At 47.3% G+C, this 26,579-nt stretch overlaps 2 protein-coding genes across 3 annotated transcripts in view; one reads left to right on the top strand and one right to left on the bottom strand.

Moving 5' to 3' along the window:
* The window catches only part of TBC1D25 (TBC1 domain family member 25), a 44,057-nt gene extending 43,362 nt beyond the window's left edge, over window positions 1-695 (bottom strand). The window contains exon 1 of the mRNA XM_083593519.1: window positions 561-695. The gene's annotated coding sequence lies outside the window, so the exon portion shown is untranslated. The remainder of the gene's footprint in view (window positions 1-560) is intronic.
* PORCN (porcupine O-acyltransferase) lies at window positions 570-20,625 on the top strand (the record flags this gene model as incomplete). Of its 2 annotated transcripts, XM_083593628.1 has the most annotated exons (14): window positions 570-705; window positions 1,053-1,245; window positions 1,966-2,009; window positions 2,793-2,974; window positions 4,325-4,455; window positions 6,787-6,801; window positions 8,313-8,327; window positions 12,501-12,626; window positions 13,840-13,940; window positions 15,386-15,462; window positions 17,098-17,161; window positions 18,166-18,251; window positions 18,756-18,866; window positions 19,867-20,625. In XM_083593628.1, the coding sequence occupies 14 exons, from the start codon at window positions 570-572 to the stop codon at window positions 19,966-19,968; spliced, it is 1,383 nt and encodes a 460-aa protein (XP_083449754.1). In that variant the 3' UTR covers window positions 19,969-20,625. The 2 variants fall into 2 exon arrangements, with proteins under 2 accessions (XP_083449754.1, XP_083449755.1); XM_083593629.1 differs by lacking the exons at window positions 6,787-6,801; window positions 8,313-8,327.
* Between the last annotated feature and the right edge of the window lie 5,954 nt (window positions 20,626-26,579).

The raw sequence follows: 26,579 nt of genomic DNA, 5'->3' as shown, positions 1-26,579 counted from the left end.
TAAAACTCTAATAAAAATTTATTTAAAAAAAAAAAAGAAAGCACCCCTAAGTGCAAGTAGATAAATAGGTACCGCTTTATAACGGGAAGGTAAATGGCGTTTCCTTGTGCTGCGCTGGTGCTGGCTCGCCAGCTGCAGCTTCGTCACGCTGGCCACGTAACCCGGAAGTGTCTTCGGACGGCGCCGGCTCACGGCCTCTAGAGCGAGATGAGCACACAACCCTAGAGTCGGACACGACTGGCCCGTACGGGCAGGGGTACCTTTACCTTTACCTGAGCTTTTGTGGAAGTAAGCATGTGCTGAAACTAATCCTTAGCTTGCTCTGTGTTCAGAGGGAGTGGTGGAGGCTTAAAGTAAAATGCAGGTATGCATGTTCTGCAACTCTATACCACCTGAGTACCCAAATCAGCGCATGCTGGCATGGATCTCAGCAGCTTGGAAATCCCACCTGGCCTTGCCTCTGGAGACGGGCACATGTGCTAGAGCTTGCACACTAGCTATGGGGAGGGGATTTCTCAGCTACCTACCCGTCTTGACATCCCTTTGTCTCCTTCTTCCAGGCTGCGGCCATGGCCACATTCACCCGGGAAGAGTTCTACCAGCAGCTCCTGAGCGGCTGCGTGTTGCCTACCGCTCAGCAAGGCTTTGAGCAGGTCTGGACTCTTCTGCTCTTGTGCCTCGTGTGCCGTCTCCTCTGGAGATTGGGTAAGTGCAGACAATCTTAGGCACGCAGTCCTCCAGGGCATTTATCAGACCCATAAGGAAGTCTGCATTACAACCCCATATTGCTTTCACTCATGATCTGCATCTAAATCCACCTTCCCACAGCTCTCTTGCTTTGTGCAATTGCATCACAGTGGAAAGAAGACTGTTCAGAAGTTTTTCCCACAATGAAGCTGCATTTCCCACAATGCTTTGGGGGAAGCCATGACTGTTGAAGTGCTATGATACTGCTTTAAATGTATAGTACAGATGGGGCCATGGGCAGCTTCATGTCCCCTGACCATCTCTCCACTCGACCTCCATTTTCCTTTCTGGCCTTCTCCTCGCAGCTCTGCCATCCTACATCAAGCACCTGAGCACAGTCGCCAGCGGCTTCTATGCCCTCTACCACTTCTTCCAGCTGCAGATGGTCTGGGTCGTCCTCCTCAGCCTCCTGTGCTACCTGGTGCTGTTCCTGTGTCGCCACTCAACCCAGCGCGGCGTCCTCCTCTCCATCACCATCCTCATCTACTTGCTCATGGGGTGAGTGCGGGTGAGGAGCAGGGAGGGAGGGCTGCTCACAGGTTGCTATAGTCATAAGTGGGTGGCTGGATGAAGAGAGTAGTTAATGGGAAGCAGAGTGCAGCAAAAGTTAAGAATATCTAGACAACTGTGGAGCAAAGCTGGCAGCTTGGCGATAGGAGGAACCATCACTTAATATATATATTAAAAGAATTGGAAGGGACGCCTCAGGGTCATCTAGTCCATGGGTGGCAAACTAAGGCCCGGGGGCCGGATCCGGCTCAATCGCCTTTTAAATCCGGCCTGCAGACGGTCCGGGAATCAGTGTGTTTTTACATGAGTAGAATCTCTCCTTTTATTTAAAATGCATCTCTGGGTTATTTGTGGGGCCTGCCTGGTGTTTTTACATGAGTAGAATGTGTGCTTTTATTTAAAATGCATCTCTGGGAAATTTGTGGGGCATCGGAATTAGTTCATATTTTTTTCCAAAATATAGTCCGGCCCCCCACAAGGTCTGAGGGACGGTGGACCGGCTCCCTGCTGAAAAAGTTTGCTGACCCCTGATCTAGTCCAACCCCCTACAATGCAGGAATCCAGCCCACAGCCGTCCCTGGGTGGGCTCGAACCACCAGCCTTCTGGTTCACAGCCAGACATACTGACCCATTGTGCCACCTGAGGGGTCATAACCATTTCCCATCTTTGATCTTCTCCCCTTCTTCCCCCGCCCTTCCTTTTTGCAGGGAGATGCACATGGTGGACACCGTGAGCTGGCATAAGATGAGAGGTGAGTGTTTTGTGGATCTTCTCTTTCTAGGCCCTGATCAAGCCTTGGGGTATCGTGGGATAAGATGTTGGAGCTTGCTGGGGCTAGTCAGTGTGTGTGTGTGTGTGTTTGTGGAATGTGCTTCCTTTCCAAAAACTTAAAGGTTGCTCCAAGTGCAGCGTTCGTACTTATCACTCTGCAAAGAACAGGTAATAGGGACCTCTGAGCAAGGAGGACACCCAGATTCTGTGCCTGGTTTTGGGAAGTGGGAATGGAACCGATGGGACTGTGAGGCAGCCAGGGCTTCTGGGATTTGGCCCTAACTGGGTCTCAAAGGGAAACCGGTTCTTTTTCGTAGGTTAGATTGGGGGGGGGGGATAAGCCAGGTGTTTCCTCCAGGCAGAGCATCTCATCTCCCCATGTGTTCCATTTATCTTTTCTACCTGTCACTACATTCTGTGGCTAACACAACATGCTTGGTTCTCATTGGGTTCGGGTTTTGTTTTTTTTTTTTTTGCAGGGAGGTGGGTTCTCTTTCGGGTTTTGAAATATATAGTACTTCTTCGACGCTTGAGTTTGGCTCCTTGTTTCTCAGTGGCTCTGTTTTGTCTACAATCCTCTTGGCACTCAGCACCTGAATTTTCCATTAAAAGGAATTATATTCCCCTCTATTTGGCGGTCCCATTCAGCCACCATGGACTTGGGAATATCTTCTCTCCATTTGCCTGATACTTTTTCAAAGGTCATGTCACATCTGAAGCACTGAATCTGTATTGCATGTCTATGTCTGCTCCCTCCCACCAGGTGCCCAGATGATTGTGGCAATGAAGGCCGTGTCGTTGGGCTTTGATCTGGACCGGGGCGAGGTGCCAGCCATCCCCTCCCCAGTAGAGTTCATGGGATATATCTACTTCATTGGGACTGTCATCTTTGGACCCTGGTTCCGCTTCCGCACCTACCTGCAGGCCGTGGAAAGCAGGAGAATGGTGAGCTCCCCATTGTGTATTTATTCCTGGCACAGCATGGGGAACAGGGCCTGGTTAGTTGGGGGTTCAGTAAAAGGGCACCATATTTGAATATTGGAAACCCACATCCATCCTACCCAAGCATTCTATTCCATCATTATTATTATTATTATTATTATTATTATTATTATTCCCTGCCCATCTGACTGGGTTGCCCCAGCCGCTCTAGGTGGCTTCCAACATAAATAAAGGTAACGGTAAAGGGACCCCTGACCATTAGGTCCAGTCGTGGCCGACTCTGGGGTTGCGGCGCTCATCTTGCTTTATTGGCCGAGGGAGCCGGCGTACAGTTTCCGGGTCATGTGGCCAGCATGACTAAGCCACTTCTGGCGAACCAGAGCAGTGCACAGAAATGCCATTTACCTTCCCGCCAGAGAGGTACCTATATATCTACTTGCACTTTGACGTGATTTCAAACTGCTAGGTTGGCAGGAGCAGGGACCGAGCAATGGGAGCTCACCCCGTCGCGGGGATTCGAACCGCCGACCTTCTGATCGGCAAGCCCTAGGCTCTGTGGTTTAACCCACAGCGCCACCCACGTCCCTCCTCCAACATAAAGGTAAAGGTAACCCTGCCGGTACGGGCCAGTCGTGTCCGACTCTAGGGTTGTGCGCCTATCTCACTTAAGAGGCCGGGGGCCAGCGCTGTCCGCAGACACTTCGGGGTCACGTGGCCAGCGTGACAAGCTGCATCTGGCGAGCCAGCGCAGCACACGGAAACACTGTTTACCTTCCCGCTAGTAAGCGGTCCCTATTTATCTACTTGCACCCGGGGGTGCTTTTGAACTGCTAGGTTGGCAGGCGCTGGGACCGAGCAACGGGAGCGCACCCCGCCGCGGGGATTCGAACCTCCAACATAAATAAAAACATTTTTAAAAAAATTAAACATTAAAAAGACTTCCCTATACAGGGCTGCCTTCAGATGGCTTGGGGGTTGGATAACTCCATACCCTCCAACATTTCTCTGGTGAAAATAAGGATGTACTAAGGAAAATCAGGACATTCTGGGATCAAATCAGAATCTGGGATGGCTTTTGTAAATCTGTGACTGTTCCTGGAAAATAGGAACACTTGGAGGGTCTGCATCGCTTGATCAAACACATTTTGATTTTGTTCTGTGATCGCCTTGAGTTCTCTGGGTATAGGGCAGTATATTAACAACAACAACCACAACAACAAACACCAGCCTTATATCTGATGAGTTGACATGAAAAGGGTCTCTCATTTCTATTCATACTAAGATGTGAAAACAGTGTGAAAGTCACACGCCTGTGATGGTATTTTGTCTTTCTCTCTCTTTCCTCTCCTGCAGAGCTTCTCTTGGCTCCAGAAGGTCTGCCTGAGCTTCTTCCTCTGCCTTGTGTGCCTCATCATGTCCACTTGTGTGGCCCCCTATCTCTTCTCTTACTTGATACCCCTCTACAGCTACAAGCTACTCAGGAAGTAAGTTGGTTGCTCCAAAGAGATGCTCTGACCTCATCCCCAGGTTCCCTACAGCTGGCCCACTGGGTTTGTTAGGGAATCCAGCCAGTGAGCTAATGGAGATTTTGGTCCCCTCACAGGCCAGATTATCCCTGACGGGAAGTGTGCTGTAGAACAGGCCTCCCATAAAATGGCAGGCCCTAATATATTTTTTAATTACTGGGTGTTTTTAAAGGCAAGTGCACATTATTGCCCAAGTTGCTCTCTTCCTCTATGCCTCTGAATTGTTCAGAGAGATGTATTGCACTTACTTTAAGCTCTTAAAAAACCCAAAAAGCTCTCCTGCGAATACTGGAGGGGGGAGGAGGAAGGTGAAATAGGGTATATGGGATATGGTCCTTGACCATATATATCAGGTCATTTAATGCAGGTTAGCTGCCCCTTAACACTCTTTTGCCACCTTGTGACTGGAATCAGAGTGGCAAAACATAAGGAACAGGCTGACTGTTCTACCCCTTTCTGTGGGTGTTTGTGGATGAAGCTATTCTGGATTCGTTGACCCAGGGTTAGGTTAATTAACATGGGGACTAATTAATATGTTTCCTGCTGTGGAGGCTTCTCAAAATATAAGTTCTCATGATGTAACAGTATTTCATCCCCTGTTCTAAAACTTCAGCTTCTAGCTCAGGCCTGCCCAACGTTATGATTTTTGGGCCTGGTGGGCCAAAATATGGCATTTATCTTCCATCTGTGATGCTGTTTTGCACCTAGGGGACAGAGAGGGGTATGTTTTGTACAGGGTGAGCTACTCTAAACTCTGACCAATAGCCATTCTGCTGCTGGCTATACAGTTCAGAAGGGCTTCCAGCCTCCTCCTTTAAGGCCCTGAGAGAATTGCTTTCACATCCACAAGCCATTTGGCAACTAGGACAGAAGTAACGAACCTGTGGCCCTCTAGCTTAGAGCTTTCCAAACTGTGAGTCACGACACATTATTGTGTCTGCTGAAGTGTGTAAGTGTGTCACACGAACACTCCGCACGCTCCTACCAGGGCTGGAAAAACATTAGTTTAATCTCCGGTTTGCTAGTAAAACCAAATTACTGTGTCGCAAAATGATGCATGTCTCAAAAATGTGTCACCAACATGAAAAGCTTGGAAAGTTTTGGTCTAGTTGTTGGACGGCATCAGCTCCCAGGAGGCCAGTGGTTGAGGATGATTGAAGTTGTGTTTCACAACCTCTGGAGAGCCACACAGATTCCCCATGCTGGGGCTCTGATAAGTGCCTGGTATCTTCACCTTGGGATAGTTATTGGGCCTTGGAATAACCGTAACAGATAAGGGTGCTGTGGCCTTTGGCTGTGGGTGTGAGGAACCTGTGGCCCTCCCGATATTGCTGCAGGATCCTGTTTTAAGACTGACGCTGCAGAAACAGTACCGTACTTTTCCGTGTATAAGACTATGTTTTTTCTCTTTTAAAATCATGCTAAAAAGTGGGGGTCATCATAGGGTGGATGTTTGATTGGTTGCTGCTGCAGCTGTCAGCAGCTATTGTGCATGTTATTGGTTGCTGTGTCAATGGGTGGTGTTGATTGGCTGATGCTCTGACAGTTGGGTGGGCGATTGGCAGCTTCTGCCAGTGATGGCACAGACGGGAGGCAGATTTGGCGTCGTGTGCGGGTGAGCGATTTTCGGCAATCCCCGCTTAAAAAGCTCAACAACCCTCATTTTCTTAAATCTGAGTCCCTTAAAATAGGGGGCGTCTTATAACAGAAAAGTACGGTACTTCTTCACACAAGGCACAATCAACTATGGAGTTTCTCTGCCATGAAATGCGGTGGGCCAAAAGTGGTTTGAACAAATCTGTGAAGGAAGAGCCTATCAAAAGTGGCTGCCAGTTAGTTACTGGGCTAAGTGGTTGGTTTTTGGTGTGCGGGGTTTTTGAAAGTGAAGCCCTGTTGTGGAGCCTCTCGTTCCAGTTACCCTTTCCAGTTCTTCTGTGTTAAAATTTTGCATTGGTACAGTGAACGAAGAGAGGATCCCAGGAATATTGAGGCATTTAACAACTGCACTTGCTTGAATTCAGTGGATGCTGGGCCAGGGAGAAGAATTTCAGCAGTTGTGGCCTTTTCCATCCATACTGGGAGAAGCAGCTCTTTATCAAACCTTTTCCTGCCACATAGTTAAACAGTGTAAGAGCATTCAAGGGCAGGTATTTTAAATATTATTTGGAATGTCCGAAAGCCTGATGAGCTCATTTTATTCCTCTTTCTCTTCTGCGGTTCTTTTGCTTCCTTTCCTCTACCCTCTTCCTCCCGGTCCTCTCTCTGTTGGGATCGTGCTACTTGCCACAGGAAGCGCAGAAGCAGGTAACACCCCCCCAGCGCATCTCTCTGGCTGCCAGGCTGCATCATCTCACTCATTGCACAGCTGCATTCTTAACCTTCACGTGTCTTTTGTGGCTTCCATCAGTGGCAACCCATTTGTTCTGTCTCTTGACGGGAGGCACCGTGGGGTCATGGCTCCCTCAGTCTGTTCGCCATGTTCCAGACACGGTTTGTTTTTTCTCTGTGAGGCCCAGCAACCGACGTATCCTCATTGACTCGCTTTCATTGTGCTCACTGTGTCTTGGCCTGTGTCCGGTGTGTCTGCTGTCCTTGTCTAGTCAGTGCCACTTGTGGCTGCTTTGCTTGACATTTCTGTGGTCTTCACCAATTCGCCCTGCTTAGGTCTGTGTCACCTGGTGGCTTTGAAGTAAGGCTTGGCTTTCTTTCCCCAAGTCTTGTGTAGTGTGATTTATTCCATGCCTTGAGCACTCCACTTCTTTCTGTGCAGTGAGGCCTAGTCTGCACTCGTGCCAGAACCTTAATCACAACCTACAAAGGCACTTAGCTCAATGGAAGACCTCCGTCTGTAAAGGCAGTCTGCCTTTAAAGTACCAAATGCTGGCCTCAAACAACAGCGTGTGGCCACTAGATTTATGCAGCAGTGTTGTGTGACTTCATGGTGCCCGGGGCAGGCATGAACCCAGTGCCCCCCATGCCAGTGCCCCCAGTGAGGCCCAGCCCAGTGCTCCTCTCCCTGAGGGTTGGTTCCTCCGCCACTGAGAGAAGAGCGCCCCGCTGCACTGGGGGCACCTGCTTCCCGTGCCCTCAAAAATCCACGCCCAGGGCTATAGCCCCTCTGGCACACCCCTGCCTTTATGCTGTTCTTTGTGAGCTCCTAAGAAGTGTCTAGGAGGCCACAATGAGAAATAGGAAGCTTATTCTGATCCAGTGAGGCAAGTACAGTGGTACCTCTGGTTATGTACTTAATTCGTTCCGGAGGTCCGTTCTTAACCTGAAACTGTTCTTAACCTGAAGCACCACGTTAGCTAATGGGGCCTCCCGCTGCTGCTGCCACACTGCTGTGCGATTTCTGTTCTCATTCTGAAGCAATGTTCTTAACCCGAGGTACTATTTCTGGGTTAGCGGAGTCTGTAACCTGAAGCGTATGTAACCCGAAGTACCACTGTATTATGTTTTTAAGCCAGGGCTCCTGCCTTTTCCTGGCACAGAGGAAGAAAGCGCCTTCTGTTTGACAAGTTTGTCATGCAGATGTTAATGAAAGAGCTGTTAATGAAATTTCTGCACTTGCACACTATCATATAATACAATACCCACAGGCTTGGCTTTGTTCAATGCAAACCAACGCTGTCCAAAATACAACTGAAATCTTCAGCATATAGGCACTGCCAGCCATGGCTCTCTGTGGCTTTTTTAATGGTTCTGTGGTTCAGTCTATATGGAACACCTCAATGCCCCAATATCTACTGATATCTTCATTCTTCCCTCTCTGTTTCTCGCTCCTGCCATGTTCTTTCCCTCCTTGCTTCTGCCAGGAGCACCATGGTGAGGTGAGTCTTCATGGGGGCATCTGTTTCTTCTCTGACCCATCGTGTGGGTTTTGCAGAGGTTCACTGGCTTCTAAGGCAGGCAAGCAAAATAATCAAGGGGTTGGAGCAGCTCCTGTAGGGAGGGGAGATTACAACATTTGGGAGGGGTTATTTTGTTTAGAGGAAAGGTGAGTAAGTCAGCAGGACAGGGTAGAAGTGTAGAACTTCAGGCACAGTGGGGAGAAAGTGGACCGGGAGAAGTTTTGCTTCCTCTCCCATAATATGGGAGCTCCGAGCCAGGGAAGCTGAATGTTGGAAGTTTCAGGATTGATGTGGCGTGTCTTCATACCAAGCAAGATGGTTGTCTAGCTCTTTTACGCCCTGCCCTTGAGAGCTCCTTTAACGCATCAAGTAGCAGTTATTCCAAACTAGTATTATTCCAGGATGGTTGGCTCATAGAGGGAATGCAATTGGCATTGAGCCGACAAAGGCTTCAAATCCCCATTTTGCAGAGTTAACCCCATCAGAGGGATCAGAACTGTGATGCTAAGAGTTATCTGCTGACCTGCATGTAGCTCTTGTCTCTACTAACCAGAAATTCTCTGTGAATCAAGAATGATTGTTTGGGATTACTAAAACTGCTAGGGAGATTTTTGGCATGAACACCTGTCACCTAAGAAAAATGGAGAAACGAAAAATTGTGACTTAAGATTTGCAGTTACGTCTGGGGGAGCAGTAGTACATAGGGTACAGATCCCAGGATCAGATCCCAGAATCTTCTCGGGGGCAGGGGTAGACCTGTGTCTTTGGCTCACTGACTTGAAATTACCAGTCGAAGTGACTTCTCTAGACATTGAACAGGTTTATCAGGCTGGGGGGCTCACAGAGCAGCCAAACACAGGACTTAGTGCTATGATTCTAAAGTTAAAGGAGCGGTACTTGAAGGTGTGCATAAATGTTCACATGATGAAATATGGAGAGAGCACAATTCTGATTTTTCAAGATTAAAGTTAAGGGGATAACGGGGTTTAGACCCATTACTGCTGCAAAATGGGGGGGAGTGTTAAGTGGTAGGGGGCTTCCCTTTCAAACTGGCTTCCTGGCATAAAGATAAGTTCTATACTGCACCAACTCTAAGAGATGCAGGTGTGCTACTATCCAAAGTACGCCTGGAAGGTCCCAGAAGGGCTGCAAGAATCCGATCCCAGCTGACAACAGCTAGGATAAAGAACACAATAAAACATGTTTGTGCATGTCTGTTTTCCTTGCCCTGGGAACAGCAGAAGGAGCGCTCTAAAAGCAAGAACCTTTGGACTGCAACAGCCCCCACCCCCGGAGCTAAGAAAGAGAGCAGAGCCACCGAGTGATATCCATCAAGGCCCTCTCTTTATATTCTTGTAATGTCCTGGTTTATGTTTACCCTGGTGGGGGTTTTTCATTTTCGTTTCATATATAGTTTAACTGTCCCCATTTTTTACTGCCACCTCACACTGCATTACTGCCCTTTATTATGAAACATTTCTTATGATCTGGCCCTTGGGGGGGCATCTATACCGCCAATCTTATGTCGTCAACCCCCATTGCTCGCCCTCGATTATATAAGGAGTGGATATACACCTGATCTTCAAGGGTGGCATAGCTGATCCATCAGCTCCCTTTCTGAAGCTCACCCTGGAGAGGCTGCAATTGATAGAAAATCCATTTAACGGAACAACATTCAAAATCTGGAGGGGCTCCGTCAAAGTCTCTTCTTACTCCATTTGGAGAACAGCCTCATTTTCAACCTATTTTTGAGAGTGGTCACTTTGGTCATTGGACAATCAAGAGTTTCTTCCATGTTTTGGATCTGTTAGAGGGCAACGAATGGGCAGCTGTGCCTGAAGCTCATTGGCACTCCGGTGAGCGGTTTTCAAATGGTGCAAATTCAATCTTTTAGTGCACTTGTCCTTAGAACGCAAGGCCCGCTCAGAATGCTCACCTTTTATGAGCACATTTGTATGGGCTTGTCTGGAAACTTGAAAGGGGTGGTTTCTATTGGTAAAACCTATTGGTGTTTCGCAACTTTCAGATTAGTTGCAGGACCTTAGCCAGACCTAGCAGAGTACACGCAGAATCCACGGAAGCAATTGGCAACTTGGCTGCAGACAGGATAGACGAAGCAGGAGCCAGGAACTTGTAGTTAGGTGTTTATTATATACAGTGGACTATTTACAGGAACAGAACACGGATCTTTTGCTAGGTCTCTCTGACACGACTCACAACTCCTACACTGACACACCTACTGAACTAACACATTCCAGTTAGTAGGCCATTAATTATCACTCCCTTGAGAGAGCTTGACCAATCAGGGAGCTACCTCCATGTCTCTGTTATCACCAGGCAGACTTACTCCTTCACATGACCTTCTGGCTGTCTGCCAAACCTTAATTGACTCTGTGTGAGTAGCTGTACGTACACAGATTCCCAACAGTTTCTTTATTGTAAAGTACAAAGGATTTCTGTCGGAAGAGGGAGGGACAGCATCTAGTCTGAGAGAGGGAGGCTGATCTGGGCAGAAATATTGATGAAGGAGAGTTGAGAGTCCAGTGAGGCAAACTCCGCTCAGTTTCAGCCAGAGTTAAAGAACTGGTGCATCAGGTGGGGCTCTGATGATACAGTGCACCTGTTACAATGGGAAGAGTAAACCGAAATCTGCCCATGCAGTGCTAGTGGGGTTGCTGCATATTGGGCATGGACTACCACAGATGGTAGTTGTGCCTAGTAGTGGCAGCTTTTTGGACCTGCGTTTTTCAGGAAATCTTGGTGATTGTTTCTGCAGCTTATTCTCTCAGACCCAGCTCTGCCTCTGTTGTCTGCCTTTTCATCAAGTATGAAACAGGTGATCTATGAAGAACTTAGCCTTTTTTCTTTTTTAAAGTGGCTATTAAGCTAGAAATCCTTGGAGTTCTCATTCTCCCTTTGCTTTGGAGGGTTGCTGGGCAAAGTGTGTCAGATTTGCTGGTGTGAGGGTCTTGCTAAGGGTTCTTGAGTCAAAGGTACCTGGTGGCCTCTTCTGCTGTTTATTGGTTGTAAGGATAGCTAAGTCGGACCTCCTCTCTCAAAACCCAGCTTTGAGAGGCATTTTATTTGGGACTGTGACCATCTACAAAGACAAGTACAGTCAAACCTTGGTTGTCGAATGGAATCCGTTCCAGAAGCCCAGTCAGCTTCCAAAATGTTCGACAACCGAGGCACGGCTTCCAGTTGGTTGCAAGAGCTTCCTGCACTTGGCGGAAGCCACATCAGACGTTCAGCTTCCAAAAAATGTTCGAAAACCGGAGCATTTACTTCCACGTTTTCAGCATTTGGGAGCCAAAACATTCCAAAACAGAGCCGTTCGGGAATTGAGGTTTGACTGTATACCCTATACATACCGTATTTTTCACTCCATAAGACGCACTTTTTTCCTCCTAAAAAGTAAGGGGAAGTGTCTGTGCGTCTTATGGAGCGAATGTGTGGTCGATCGGTGGCTCACTTTCCGGCCCCGCCCCCTTGCCCAGGCCTCCATTGTTGAATGTTCTGCAGACGGAGGCTGTTAGTTTCCCCAGTGACAAGTGACTGGCTGATAGTCAGATTATCTGTCTGGAAACTGTAGCAATGGCTCCCTTTCCTTTCCTAAAGAAGCTGCAGAACTGAGTTGAACCCCATAAAAACAGGATTTTTCCCCTTTGTAAAAGAAGCTGCACAACTTTGAGCTGATCCTCAAAAAACTGGGGCTTTCCCCCTTTCCTCCTCTAAAAACTAGGTGCGTCTTATGGAGCGAAAAATACGGCGACGTGTTCTTTGCAGCCCTGCAGTGCTGTTCCATAGTATCCAGGATGCTAATTGTAGTTCCATTGTGTTGTTTTTTCTATTACCTGGTTTTTACTTCTTGGTGTTTTAATTGTTCTGCCTATCTAAATAAAATAAAGAGAGCACTTCTTCATACAGCACCATGGAATTAGATGGCTTTAGAAAAGGATTAAACCAATTCATGGGGGAATAAGGCTGTGTTCCGCTGTCAGAGGCAGTTTGCATGTGAACACCTGTTTCTGGGAATCACCTGCTTGGAGGCTTCTCACAGGCATCTGGTTGGCCACTGTGAGGACAGAGAGGCCTTTGTCCTGATCCAGCGGGACTGTTCTTACATCCTTGTGTCTTGCTGTTGCAACGTAGCTGGCTTCGGGCTTACGAGAGCGCTAGCTCCTTCCACTTCAGCAACTATTTTGTGGGCTTCCTGTCCGAAACAACGGCCACGTTGGCAGGGTCTGGCTTCACGGAGGAGAAAGACAACCTGAAATGGTGAGTGTTGTTGCAAGGGGGGGGAGAGGTGGGGGGGTGGGTGCCTAGGGTACTGTACCTAAAAATGTAACCACCTTAAATCCCACAAACAGGTAAATCAGAAAACAGGTGTTAAAGTAACTTTTATGCATAGCCCAGTCTGCTGGAATAGTTTTTGCAAATGTGTTAAATGTGGGCAGGTGGGTAGCTATTAATAATAATGGCTTTGATTCAGACTCAGTTGAATTTAGTCTGCAATCTGAACTGTACTTACCTGGGAGTTAAGCTCCGTTGAATTCAGTGGGACTTACTTCTGGCTAGACATGATTCGGATTATCGCCTCCTGTTGCCAGGTCAGTGGAGACTTTCCATGAATCCAAAGATTCCCCCCTTCCTGATTTCTTTTTCTTTTTAAATAAAATATATATATATATTTAATTTTTATTGAAGAATTTCAACATAACAAATTGTCAAGCCATTTAAGCAATTACATTATTTCCCCCCCTTTCCCCCCCATCCCTCCCTGTCACTCCCACCGAAGACTTCCCTCAGCTCCCCTCTCTGATTTCTTTGCACATATCGCTCTCTGCATATTATAAAATTGTACATACATTGGTACCTCTAGATACGAACAGGATCCGTTCCGGAGCCCCGTTCGCTTCTAGAGGTAAACGTATCTAGCAACGGCACGTCTGCGCACGCGCGCATCGCTTTTCACCACTTCTGCGCATGATGTCATTTTGAACGTCTGTGCATGCGCAAGCGGCAAAACCCGGAAGTAACGCGCTCTGTTACTTCCGGGTTGCCACGGAGTGCAACTCAAACGCACTCAACTCGAAGCGTATTTAACCCGAGGTATGACTGTATCTTTATTATGTCTATCATATGTTCACCTAATAAATTTGCAGGTGTTTATTCAAAACCTGCCAAGGAGTCCAGTTCATTTTGTTGTCTTTTTAGATAATTTGTGAAAAGCTCCCATTCTTCCTTAAAGTCAGTTGTCGTTGTCCCACAATTTGTATGTCAATTTAGCCAGCTCTGCATAGTTCATCAGTTTTTCTTTCCATTGTTCTTTCGTTGGGATTTCCTCATTCTTCCATCCTTCTGCAATCAAGACTCTTGCCGCTGTTATAGCATACATAAATAAATTCTTTGTTTTTCTTGGCAAATCCCTATCAAAAAATGCTTCCTGATTTCTGGCCTTCATAATGATTTTATTCCCTCCTCCTTCCAGGGATCTGACAGTGTCTCGCCCATTGAATGTGGAGCTGCCCCGTTCCATGGTGGAGGTTGTCACCAGCTGGAACCTGCCCATGTCCCGTTGGCTGAACTCCTGTAAGGATGTGTACACCTGCTGTGTTAGTTATGTGGAGCCTTAGAAACAGGCTGCATGAGGACCCTCAACCTTGGGCATCTGTGTCTGACTCGCCCCTGACAATGGCTCCCTGAGGAAGGGAGGTCAGTGACCCCTTACGGCAGGGATGGGGAACCTGTGGCCCCCCCCAGAAGATGTTTGCCAGCATAGTTAGGTTCCTGGGTCTCCCGTTGTGTTCACCCCCCTCTTACGACTGGGGAGGGGGGTGTAGAATACCCAGAACTCCTCTCTCTATTGCTCTAAGTATTTACAAATCCTGGGGGTAGACTTGAGATAATATAGTAGGGTTAATCCACACGTGCAGATTGGGGAGTGGGGGGCAGATTTCAGATCTGTGAGCCCTGAAATGGACTAAGTTATCTTCCTGTCCGATGCTGGGCATTTCACAGATCCAAATCTCTTTGCCTCTCACTAGTCAAGAAGTACAGGAGCCCCTTTTAAGTAGGTTCTGGGCTGACAAGAAAGGAAGTACTTCTTCACACAGGGTGTGATTAACCTGTGGAGTTTCTCTACCATGAAATGTGATGGATTTAAAATAGTCCGAACGGATTTGTGGAGGATGAGCCCATCCAAAGCTGCTTGGCAGAATGGCTAAATGGAGCTTCCATGTTACGAGGCAGTCTACCTATGATTTCCATATGATATGGTTAAATGACAAAGGGAAGGCTACTGTAAGCTTCCCAGAAGTGTCCGGGTGGCCAATATTGAGAACAGAAAGCTGAACAAGATACATAGCGAACATGTGACTCTCCACATATTGTTGGACTCCAAATCCCATCAGCCTCGGCCAGCATGACTAGTGGTCAGGGGTGATAGGAGTTGGAGTCCAGCAAGATCTGGAAGAGCCACATTTTCCTTTCCCCCAAAATTAATCTCGAACAGCAAGGCTGTTCAGATTCTTAAGTCTATGGAAGCGTCATGCCCTAGAACTGGCCAGGTATGAGAGATTCCCACCAATCCAGTGCTATGTGGGAAGAAGAGGAGTGACAGCTTCCAGAAAATACTTTGAAACTCAGTGGCCAAGTGTCTGGAACAGATAAAAGTAGTAGCTTGAAGTACAGTGGACCCTCGGGTTGTGAACGTGATCCGTGCGCGAGGCACGTTCGCAACCCGCAACGGCATGTCTGCACACAGACGGGTTGCAATTCAGCACTCATGCGCAAAGCGCAATTTAGCCCTTCTGCGCATGTGCGACCGCCAAAACCCAGAAGTAACCCTTTCTGGTACTTCCGGGTTTTGGCGGGTCTGTAACCCGAAAAAATGCAACGTGAAGCATCTGTAATCCAAGGTATGACTGTAAATGCCTTTTACTGCATCTCAGTTGAGGTGGGGAAAAGCTGGCCAGGGCATCCAGTAGGAAGCAGAACATTCTGTCCCATCACTAACTTTCTCCACCTGTTTCCAGATGTCTTCAAGAACTCCCTGAAACTGGGCACCTTCTCAGCAATCATTGTAACCTATGCAGCTAGTGCCCTCCTACATGTGAGTATCCCTTTACAGAAGCTGCTATCTCCTGTTCCTTGGTCACACCCTGTCATGATGAAACATGTACTGATTTGTTTATCTCAAACATTTGTGCCCCATCTTTCTACCTGTAAGGTAGCTCACAATCACATGGACTAGTCCCCAGGCATTTTGGCAGTGTTTCACCCCGCCTCTGGTTGCTTTGCCCTGCTGCAAGGCAGGGCTGGCCTGACAATCCCTCCCTTTCACTAATGGCTGCTCAGGACAAACCTATTGGCCTTCATCTGTTTCTTTCCCAATATGCACCAAATGGCTGCCAGGCAGAGGTGGAAATGGCAGCAGGTAACAGCTCCAGGGTGCTCTAAGTGCTATATATGGAAAAGTGGCACTGTGATCCCCTGCCAAGCCCTAAGGAAGACGCAGATGTCTATGAGATACAGGCTGATCCACTCAGAGAGGAACCTTGAGGGCCTTCTGTGGCCTCCCATTGTAAGGACAGGGCCTGTTTATCTTCCTTGAGCTCAGAGGATGAATCCCTGGTCATCTCCAGCCCCATGTAGAAGCCAGCGGTTGTAGAAGCAGAAAAAGTCATTTTCTAGAGCTCAGACAACTCCTTCAAGAAGTCGAGGCTAACTGCAGTACAGTGGTACCTCGGGTTAAGAACTTGATTCGTTTCGGAGGTCCGTTCTTAACTTGAAACTGTTCTTAACCTGAAGCACCACTTTAGCTAATGGGATCTCCTGCTGACGCTGCGCAATTTCTGTTCTCATCCTGAAGCAAAGTTCTCAACCCGAGGTACTATTTCTGGGTTAGCGAAGTCTAACCTGAAGCGTCTGTAACCTGAAGCGTATGTAACCCAAGGTACCACTGTATAGGTCTTGCCAGCTGCCTTAAGGCCTCAGCTCTTTGCTGAAGCAACATCACTCTGTAGCTGCAACAGGAGGGAGAGCTGCAGATCGGAGGTCCACTGGCAGCTGCCCATGGTCCTGAATTCCCTGATCTCTGCTGAAAGAGACTCTGCATGACTTTGCCTGCCCAGAAGAGATTTGCTCTTCCCTTGTAAAGGTAAAGAAACACCTGACCATTAGGTCCAGTCGTGGCCGCCTCTGGGGTTGTGGTGCTCATCTCGCTTTATTGGCCAAGGGAGCCGGCGTACAGCTTCCGGGTCATGTGGCCAGCATGACTAACCCGCTTCTGGCAAACCAGAGCAGCGCACGGAAACGCCGTTTACCTTCCCGCTGGAGCCGTACCTATTTATCTACTTGCACTTTTGGAGTGCTTTCGAACTGCTAGGTGGGCAGGAGCAGGGACCGAACAATGGGAGTTCACCCCGTTGCGGGGATTCGAACTGCCGAGCTTCTGATCAGCAAGCCCTAGGCTCTGTAGTTTAACCCACAGCACCACCCGTGTTCCATCTTCCCTTCTGAGACCCCCCAAAAAGAGCTTCTTGCAATCAGCAAGACTTCAGGGGAGTGGGCACTATTGCATTGGGGTCCAGAACTGCCATTTGTCTTTGCTTCATTAAGCCTCTTCTTGGGAGGGGGAGACCCTTAAAAAGCAGTTAGTTTTCTTCAAGAATGCAAGCAGGATGCAACCCCTGTCCTGAGATTGCTGTTCCATTAAAGAACTGTCTCTTTTCCTCTTCCTTCCCAGGGGCTGAGCTTCCACCTGGCGGCTGTGCTGCTCTCCCTGGGGTTTATCACTTACATTGAACACGGTGAGTTCCTTCTTTCCTTTGGTTGGGGACCAAATTCGGGTGGTTCTTTACCTCCATCTAGCCTTGGCCCAGAAATTGGCCCAATTCAGACATAAAGACAGTCATGGTTTGTTACATGCTTGCCCCCTCCTCCCCTTGGTTCCTCCTTTGCACTCTCGGGGATGGTATTCAAAGCTTTCGTTTGTTGTATGTAACAACAGGAAACTGTGCTTTGAATAAACCACAATCAGTTAACAAGCCATGATCCTAAAACCAGTATTTAGGCTTTAAGCAGCAAATACAGCTCTTGAGCACAGCCTCTCACATGCAACCACTTCTTTCTTTCTTTCTTTCAATAATTTTTATTGGTTTTACAAAATAAATCACGATTAACATTTTTCAATAAAATCTAAAATAAAGCAAGATTCTTCCAAATCTTAGGACATCTCTCCTCGCCTCCGTGGGTCCTTTAAGTATCTTAATCAACTGCATATTATAGTTCATCCGAATTACAGTTCTCCAATATATCCAAAGTTGATGTAACATTGCAAGTCATTCAAAGCCTGCCAAAGAGTTCAAGTGTTTACACTGTTCTTTTAAGTACAATCTATATTTGTCCTATTGTCTATTGAAGTTTTGATCTTCCTGATTTCTGATTTTCCCTGTCAGTCTTGCCATCTCTGCATAGTCAAGTAATTTCATCCTCTATTCCGACTTTGTCAGTATCTTGTCTTCTTTCCATCACTGGGCAATCAACATCCTTGCAGCTGTAGTCTCGTACATGAACAGTCTTCTGAAATTCTTCGGAATATCTGCACCTAAAATTCCTGGTCTTTCAAAAAAAGTTATTTTTTAAACATTTTAACAATTCATTATATATCATTTCCCAGAATTCCTTTGTCTTTTTACAATTTCACCACGTATGGTAAAAGGTGCCTCTTTTTCCTTACATTTCCAACAGAGATTTGAGTTAGTTCTATACATTTTCGCTAACTTACTGGGACCACCGCTTTCTTTCTGCCTAGTTCTCCGGAAGAGGCTCGCTGTCATCTTTGATGCCTGCATACTCTCCAAGAGGTGCCCGCCAGGATGTTCACATCGCCACAACACGGTGAGATGGGCCTTGGGTTCTGAGGATCTACGGGCGCCCCTTTATGCCATCACACCAATGGTCTGGCAGCTCAATATATACAGTGGATGCTCGGGTTGCGAACGTGATCCATTCGGGAAGCACGTTCGCAACCCGCAGCGCCGCGTCTGCGCACGCGTGGGTCACAATTCGGTACTTCTGCGCATGCGCAATTTAGCACTTCTGCGCATGCGCAAGCGCCAAAACCCAGAAGTAACCCGCTCAGGTACTTCCGGGTGCGGTGCAGTGCGCAACCTGAAGCATCTGTAACCCAAGGTATGACTGTACGGTCTTCCTGGTGTCTCGGGCGGATGTCTTTTCCGGCTCTGCCTCCTGCGTTCCTTTTTAGGATGGGGGTGGGTGCAGCTGAACATGCCAAGTGTGCTCCTTACTCCTCGCTTGGTTCCATCCCTGCCGGTTATAGCAGAGTGATTCCTGGCTGGGTGCACCTGGACTGAGCCTCCACTTCTTCTCCTTCTCCTGCAGAGTCTTTGGGTTTACCTCCTCAACCTGCTCTTTGGAGCGCTCGCCATTTTCCACTTGTCCTACCTCGGCTCGTTATTTGACATGGATGCAGACGACTCCGTGGAAGAGCAGGTAAAAGGGGCAAAGCCCAGACTCATTGGGCAGTTGTGGTGGCCATACTTTAGGACAACAACAACAAACCTACGGTTATGTGAAACATACTCAATAAACACACAAGACGTAACCAGCTGTACTTTTGAATTAATAAGGGATACTATTCATTATATCAAATTGTAGATTCCAACAGAAGTCTCATAAAGTTCAACAAAAAAAGCAGAAGACCCAGTGGATCAGTTCATTCTCTAGTCAGTTCATGAACTTTATGAGACTTTGGTTGGAATCTATAATTTGATATAATGAATAGTATAGCTTATTTATTCAAAAGTACAGCCGGTTATGCGGGACGCGGGTGGCGCTGTGGGTTAAACCACAGAGACTAGGACTTGCTGATCAGAAGGTTGGCGGTTCGAATCCCCGCGACGGGGTGAGCTCCTGTTGCTCGTTCCCTGCTCCTGCCCACCTAGCAGTTTGAAAGCACGTCAAAGTGCAAGTAGATAAATAGGTGTTTCTCCTTCTCCGGCGGGAAGGTAAACAGTGTTTCTGTGCGCTGCTCTGGTTTGCCAGAAGCGGCTTAGTCCTGCTGGCCACATGACCCAGAAGCTGTACGCCGGCTCCCTCGGCCAATAAAGTGAGATGATCGCCGCAACCCCAGAATCGGCCACGAGTGGACCTAATGGTCAGGGGTCCCTTTACCTTTACTACAGCCAGTTACATAGTGTGTTTATTGAGCATACTTTAGGACAGGCACATCCAGCTCCCAAGAAACTGCGATCTACTCACAGTATAAAAAGACCGGCTGTGATCTACTTACAAATTATGCTATTATTTGAAAAAGAAAATAAAATGCCGTTCTGTGGCATAGGCTGGGCCCACTGATTGCTGCAGAAAGATTGTGATGCATTGGGGGGGGGCAGCTAAACCTGCCTGCCTGGATTCTCCCTCCCTTTCAGCACCTCCTTCTTTGTCTGTGTTAAGCTTACATTTGTAATAACTTTCTCTCCTTACCCTGCAGGGCTACGGGATGTCCTACACCATGCACAAATGGTCTGAGCTGAGCTGGGCCAGCCACTGGGCAACCTTTGCCTCCTGGGTCTTCTACCGCCTCATCAGCTGAGCTAAGACCTCGGTGCCAACTTGAGGAGACGGGGCAGAAGTCCAGGAAGGAGAGGCGGAACCAGCAGACCTCGTCTCCTTCAAGGAAGTCGGATGCCGTCCCGGGCTTGTGCACCCCTGGACACGCTGGCTGGCCCCTTTCCCCCCTCTTGGGACACTTACGGAGGGAAGGGGCCTCTGGGCAGGCCATACTGTGTTCTGCCACGCCGTGGCAGGCCCTGACCCAATGCCCTCACAAAAGGAAGAAAATCAGGTCCCATGTGGAAAGGGGCTGCTGAGAAAGGTGGCCCAAACACACAGAGGTGGTCTTGCTTTTGGTTTTAGACTTCCTTCCCTCCTTCTGCCCCCATTTCATGATGGTTTGGGGACACGACATCCCCCGCCCCCCTGGGAAATTGTCTGCCCATCTTGGGGCTCCCTTTAATGACCAGTTGTGGAAGTTGCAGCACCGTTTCTCCTCCTTGTATGATTTAAAATGTGATTGTTTTATGTTAGAGCCGTTGCCCCACATTCTCCCCATGCATGCTCTCTTATTAGCTCCTTTTGCTCCCTTGCGGCTGATTGTCAGAACTGCACCGGCTGCTGTCATGGCATCCCTGGTTTTTGTTGGGATTATGGGCTCTTTCTTCAGTAAAGTCTGATGATTGGTTGATTGTAATCACCGTCTCTTTTAAACTGTATGTGGGTTTCTGTCGTCTCCCCTTCGCTGTCTCTGAGGGAAGGGCAGGGGATGCAGATTAAGGAGGTTATGGTACCTGTGTTTCCAAGTAGGGCCGGCCCACCCATGAGGCAAGGTGAGGCGGCTGCCTCAGGTGGCAGGATCCACAGGGACAACAGAACCAACCTCCAAGGAATACAGTCATACCTCATGTTACGTTTGCTTCAGGCTGATTTGCGCATGAGCAGATGTGCAAAATGACATCGCGTGCATGCGCAGAAGTGGCGAATCGCAACCCGCAGATGCGGGTTGCGTTCTGCTCATGTTGCGAACGGGCCTCCGGAACGGATCCTGTTCGCAACCAGAGGTACCACTGTACATCGCCTGCTGTTGCTGATGTAGGTCTTCACTCGCCCGTTCTTCCCTGGCAGGTGGCAAGCGCACAATTTTGTGGTTTGCCTCAGGTGCCAAAATGTCTTGGGCTGGCCCTGTTTCCAAGATCTCACTTTTCAAAGGCTTAGGGATTTTTGCAGAAAGAATAAAAGGACAGGGAGCGGAGGGCTGGATGGCTGAGGGGCAGGAAACTATAGACATGCAGAGTGATCAATGGGAGCCGTGCAGTGAACTGAAGCTTTGCCTATTCAAGACCAGTGGAATTCCTGTTTATTCCTCTGCAACCATATGGACTAGAAACTTGTTCCATTGCCCCACCCCCGAAAACTCAGATGCTCAAGTTACTAACTCCATGCCAGATTATATGTAGATGCTCAGAATACATACCATAAAAGCTATATTTCAGAATTTTATAAAATGGAATAATTATACTCCCGGGTTCCATGCTTATTACTGTTGGTTAGAGTCACGGCTACACCTAAAAATTTGCATTAAAGGCAAGGGGAGAGAAGGAACATTGCACCTTCCCTTGATTGTGAATAGATCAAAAGGCCCCTTGAGTAGGTTAAGGGTAAAGGGACCCCTGACAGTTAAGTCCAGTCACGGATGACTCTGGGGTTGCGGCGCTCATCTCGCTTTACTGGCCAAGGGAGCCGGTGTTTGTCCGCAGACAGTTTTTCCGGGTCATGTGGCCAGCACAACTAAGCCGCTTCTGGCGAAACCAGAGCAACACACGGAAATGCTGTTTACCTTCCCACTGGAGCGGTACCTATTTATCTACAGTGGTACCTCGGGTTACATACGCTTCAGGTTACAAACTCCACTAACCCAGAAATAGTACCTCGGGTTAAGAACTTTGCTTCAGGATGAGAACAGAAATCGTGCTCCAGCGGCACGGCGGCAGCGGGAGGCCCCATTAGCTAAAGTGGTGCTTCAGGTTAAGAACAGTTTCAGGTTAGACCTCTGGAACAAATTAAGTTCTTAACCTGAGGTATCACTGTACTTGCACTTTGACGTGCTTTCGAACTGCTAGGTGGGCAGGAGCAGGGACCGAGCAACGGGAGCTCACCCCGTCGCGGGGATTCGAACCACCAACCTTCTGATCGGCAAGCCCTGGGCTCTGTGGTTTAACCCACAGCGCCACCCGTTACAGGGCACCAAATCTTAAACATGGATTCCTTTGCTTCATCTTGATATTATCATCTCACAAAAGCCCCAGTACTATTTGGCAGGTTCCGTTCTACAACTTACTGCTGTTTAAGTGTTGTAGTTAACTACCACTGATGTAATCCCTGCTATTGCAGCAAAGGTTTGTGAGTTTGATACCTGTAGCTGCAAAAGGAATGGGTGTTCAAAATTAAGAAGAGGCAGAAGCAGACAGTAGTCACCCTTGGAATAATCCTGCAGCTCAGAACATAACTGCACTGGGAAGAAAAAGCTAAATATGGATGCACCCTAGAAGCTGTTCCGTGAGCAGAAAAGATGAGGCAAAGAGCCGCGGTGACAGAATTGATTCTACTTTTTCAGATCACTAGGGTAGTGTGGGGTTGAAGCTCCCCATGTTTTTTGGTTTTCAAAACTGCCTACAAGTACAAAATACCACAGCATTGAGCAGCCTGAGCCTTTTAAGTGGGGGAGCAAATCACAAATGCAACTCAAAGCCCTGCAGTCTGAAGTGGGGTGAAGCCTGGTCTACCACCTCCGTGTTCTGCTGCATCTGTGGAGGCAGACCTACAAAGCAGTATAGGGAAGCCAGTGGTCGAAAGGCTTCTCTTGTGCTTTACCTATTTCGGACTATTTGGGGCATGGGGGCTATAGGCAGAGCACAGGAGCTGCAGGCTGAAAAAGGCCTAACTCCACTTCAGTAAACGCGACTGAATTCTTTGTTTCTTTTTGAGTTGAAATTGAACTTTATTGTACAATCAACATCAACCTACATGAGAATACATAATAATACAATATTTACAAACAAGATACACAACTTACACGTATTTTACAGAAAAGAGAAGGAAAAGGAAAGCGAAAAAAAGAAAAAAGATGAAGTATATAAAATTAACTTCCGATTATTCTCATTGTACTGTTTCTTATTTTGTTGTTTTTACCCACAGTGCCTTCTTGTTATTTTTGTTTTCCTAGAACTGTTCATACTATTCTATTAGCCAGTATGTTACAAGAATCATTCAAGGTCTGCCAGGAGAATTTTGATATTACAGTAATTTTTCGAATACTCTTTAAACAATATCCATTCTTTATTCACCTTCTGCATCAAATATACTCGTAACTCTAACTCTGACAGGGAGAGTTAGAGTTAAAAGCCAGTGAATTCAGTTGGCATCACCTCTGAGTAGACAGGGTTAGAATTAATTGCACTGTAAGCAGCAAAACACTTTCTACATGAGGCCTTGCAGAGCACCCGCCAGCCAGTATGGACAGGACTGGGCGAGTTAGTTTTGATTCATTGGCCTGGCTTGCATGTAACATTAAGCCATTATTTGTTTAGCCAAAGTCTGGTTGAACACCTGAACCTAGCCTCCTAAGTCATGACTTGTTTTCTGGTAACAAGACACCAAGTTGAAACCATGGTTTGATATCTGTCCGTAAGATTCTTAACTCTGTCGTATCATAACTCATCATCATCATGGTAAACTTTATTGCACTAGCCAAAGGCCATGGCATCATTCACAAAGGAAACAAAAAGAAAAAAACAATAACCATAAAAACCATAAATACATCAGGCACTGCAAATACAATAAACCACAGTCATATCTTCTAGAAATTATTTGTTATATATGATAGAATAGCAGGAAGTTCTCAGATAGAATGTGCCAGCTTAAATGTCCGGATCACCTTTGCAATTGACTGCTATTTTATCTAGTTCTTTTTCCTGATCTTCTTAGCTGCCAATGCATATAGTGCTACTTTATAAGTTACGAAGTCGTCAGTATCATTCAGCAGCCATTTCACCCTTTCCGCCCTGTTCAAGTGAGTTCCATTCGTAAGCAGGGGTTTTATAAATCGGTCTCTTTGTTCTATATATAGCGGGCATTGCAATAAATAGTGGCACAGGTCCTCTACGCAAGGTTGCCCACACAGACAAAGTCTTTCCTTGTGCTGTACTTTGCCATACCGACCATCCACCACCACCGAGAGCATCGATTGGAATCGTAATTCTGTAAAAGCAATTGTTAGTATGGCAAGTGGGAGCTTTGTCAGATAACTAGCTCGGATGTGCTCCGTTTTGATAAGTGGGAACCATGGTGAACTTTTGGTAGAGGCAATTGTGGTTCAATCCCTTTCTGCATCGGACCTGAAGAGACAATCTCTTAAGTGCCTCTTCTCCATCTTCATGATCACCTGAAGATCTTGTAATTGATATTGGGTCAAGGGGCGTTGGCTGCCAACATTCCAACATTTGGTCTGTTATCGTTCTGTGTGGGACATAGCGGGGAATCTCTCCTCCGAGAAAGATTGAAGTCTTTTCACATAGTTTAGACACAGATAGTCAATTCTAGCCCGTATTGTTGTCACGTCCGCTTCCACGCGGAGAAGAGCAGCTGGGGTCCTATTGGGGAGCAAGAGCACTTTCCTGAGGAATTTGTTCTGCACTATTTCTAAGGCTTTGTTAGCATTTGGATACATGCCCCATATCACTACTCTGTAGAGCATCTCGGAGACCACTTTACTGGCAAAGATTTTCAACACAGGTTCTAGTAACTGGCCACCCACCGTAAAATAGCTTGCCCCACAAGCTTTCTGCACTTTGAGTTTCATAACTGATTTGGCATTATGTCTGAAAACCCAACAGCCTTGCTTAACCATGGTTTGTTCAGGCAACCCATTTCAGTTGCTGAGGCATGAGGCTAGAGCAGCTGGAAAACAATCCAAATTTAGGAGAAACAAGATGAGGTAGGTTTGTTCATCTGTGAGATGACACATGGTCTGTTGAGCAAACCACGGTTAAAACAAACAGTGGCTTGGTGCTATGTGTGAATACAGCTATAATAAGGCAGTTTCTTAAATTAATATGCTCCCTGAGTACCAAAAATGATAAGCAGGTTAAGTGGGGGAGAATTCTGGAAATCTGGCTTCCGGTTCTGCTCTGCCGTAATGGAGGCAGCCCCCACGACAGCAGAAGATCATTGGCAAAGGAAAAACAAGGATGATTGAGGTCTAAACCACTGAGCCTCTCGGGCTTGCTGATCAGAAGGTCGGTGGTTCGAATCCCCATTACGGGGTAAGCTCCCGTTGTTCAGTCCCAGGTCCTGCCAACCTAGCAGTTCAAAAGCATGTCAAAGTGCAAGTAGATAAATAGGTACCGCTCTGGTGGGAAGGTAAATGGTGTTTCCATGTGCTGCTCTGGTTTCAGTGTTCCATTGCGCCAGAAGCGACTTGGTCATGCTAGCCACATGACCCGGAAAAACTGTCTGCGGACAAATGCCAGCTCCCTCAGCCTGAAAAGCGAGATGAGCACCGCAACCCAAGTTGTTCGCGACTGGACCTAATTATCAGGGGTCTTTTACCTTTTTCTTATTGGACTGTAATTTAAAACTAATAAAAAATTAGGATTAAAAAGAGAATTTTGGAAATCTGACAACACACACATCACTTCTGTTTAGAATATTACAATTGTTTTCTCCCTCACTCTGTGTGATGTCTGGAACTGGTGGCAATGAGGAACAAAAGTGAACCTCCCCAGCTGCCCCAAAATGCACAAATGTGGAAGCGAAGGGAACCTTTCAGAGAGGGGATTCTGGATGATGCTGGCTGTGAAGGCATCTGAAAAGTGGCACTTGCTGGGCTTCACTTTTCTATGCTGCTAAAGACGCAGGAACTCTGTGCCATTTTGCATCTGGTCACCCCTCCGAGTCCTTTGAAACAGGGAGAACCAAGCACAATTCCTTACTTCTCAGTGGGCCAAAATGTGCTGGTGTTAAACTGGTTTTCCTGCTGCTCCAGTAAAACAATGAAGTTCAGAAAAAGGATGAGAGGTAGGAATGATATTTTGCTTTTTCAGTTGCATTTGATCTGCTACCTGTAAAATAAACATGGGGGGGAATACTGCAGTGCCTTCCTCTGGCTTTACTGCTTACTGTTTAATACAATATCCACATTTAAAAGGGAAGAAGGTTTGTACACGTGTGGACTGTTAATAGAATGGTGATTGGAAGTCCAGTGAAATTGACTTCCATAGTTATAAACAGCATACAGTCATTGGGGCTCTATGTGCAGAGCCCACTGGGCAGCAAGGCAGCAGGATTTCAGAGAATAGGACCCTCACTGTGTTCAGAGCAGCACTGGATAAGAGACAGTAAAATATAACAGGAGTCTTGCGGCACATTAAAGACGTAACCAATTTATCATGGTGTTAAGGTTGCTGGGAAGGGATGCAGGTGGCGTTGTGGGTTAAACCACAGAGCCTAGGACTTGCCGATCAGAAGGTTGGCGGTTTGAATCCCTGCGACAGGGTGAGCTCCCGTTGCTCGGTCCCTGCTCGTGCCGCCCTAGCAGTTCCAAAGCACGTCAAAGTGCAAGTAGATAAATAGGTACCGCTCTGGCGGGAA

Source organism: Podarcis filfolensis (genome assembly GCF_964270895.1).
Source record: "Podarcis filfolensis genome assembly, chromosome: 17".
In the NCBI taxonomy this organism is placed as follows: domain Eukaryota; kingdom Metazoa; phylum Chordata; class Lepidosauria; order Squamata; family Lacertidae; genus Podarcis; species Podarcis filfolensis.
This window is presented reverse-complemented; position numbering and strand designations above follow the sequence as displayed.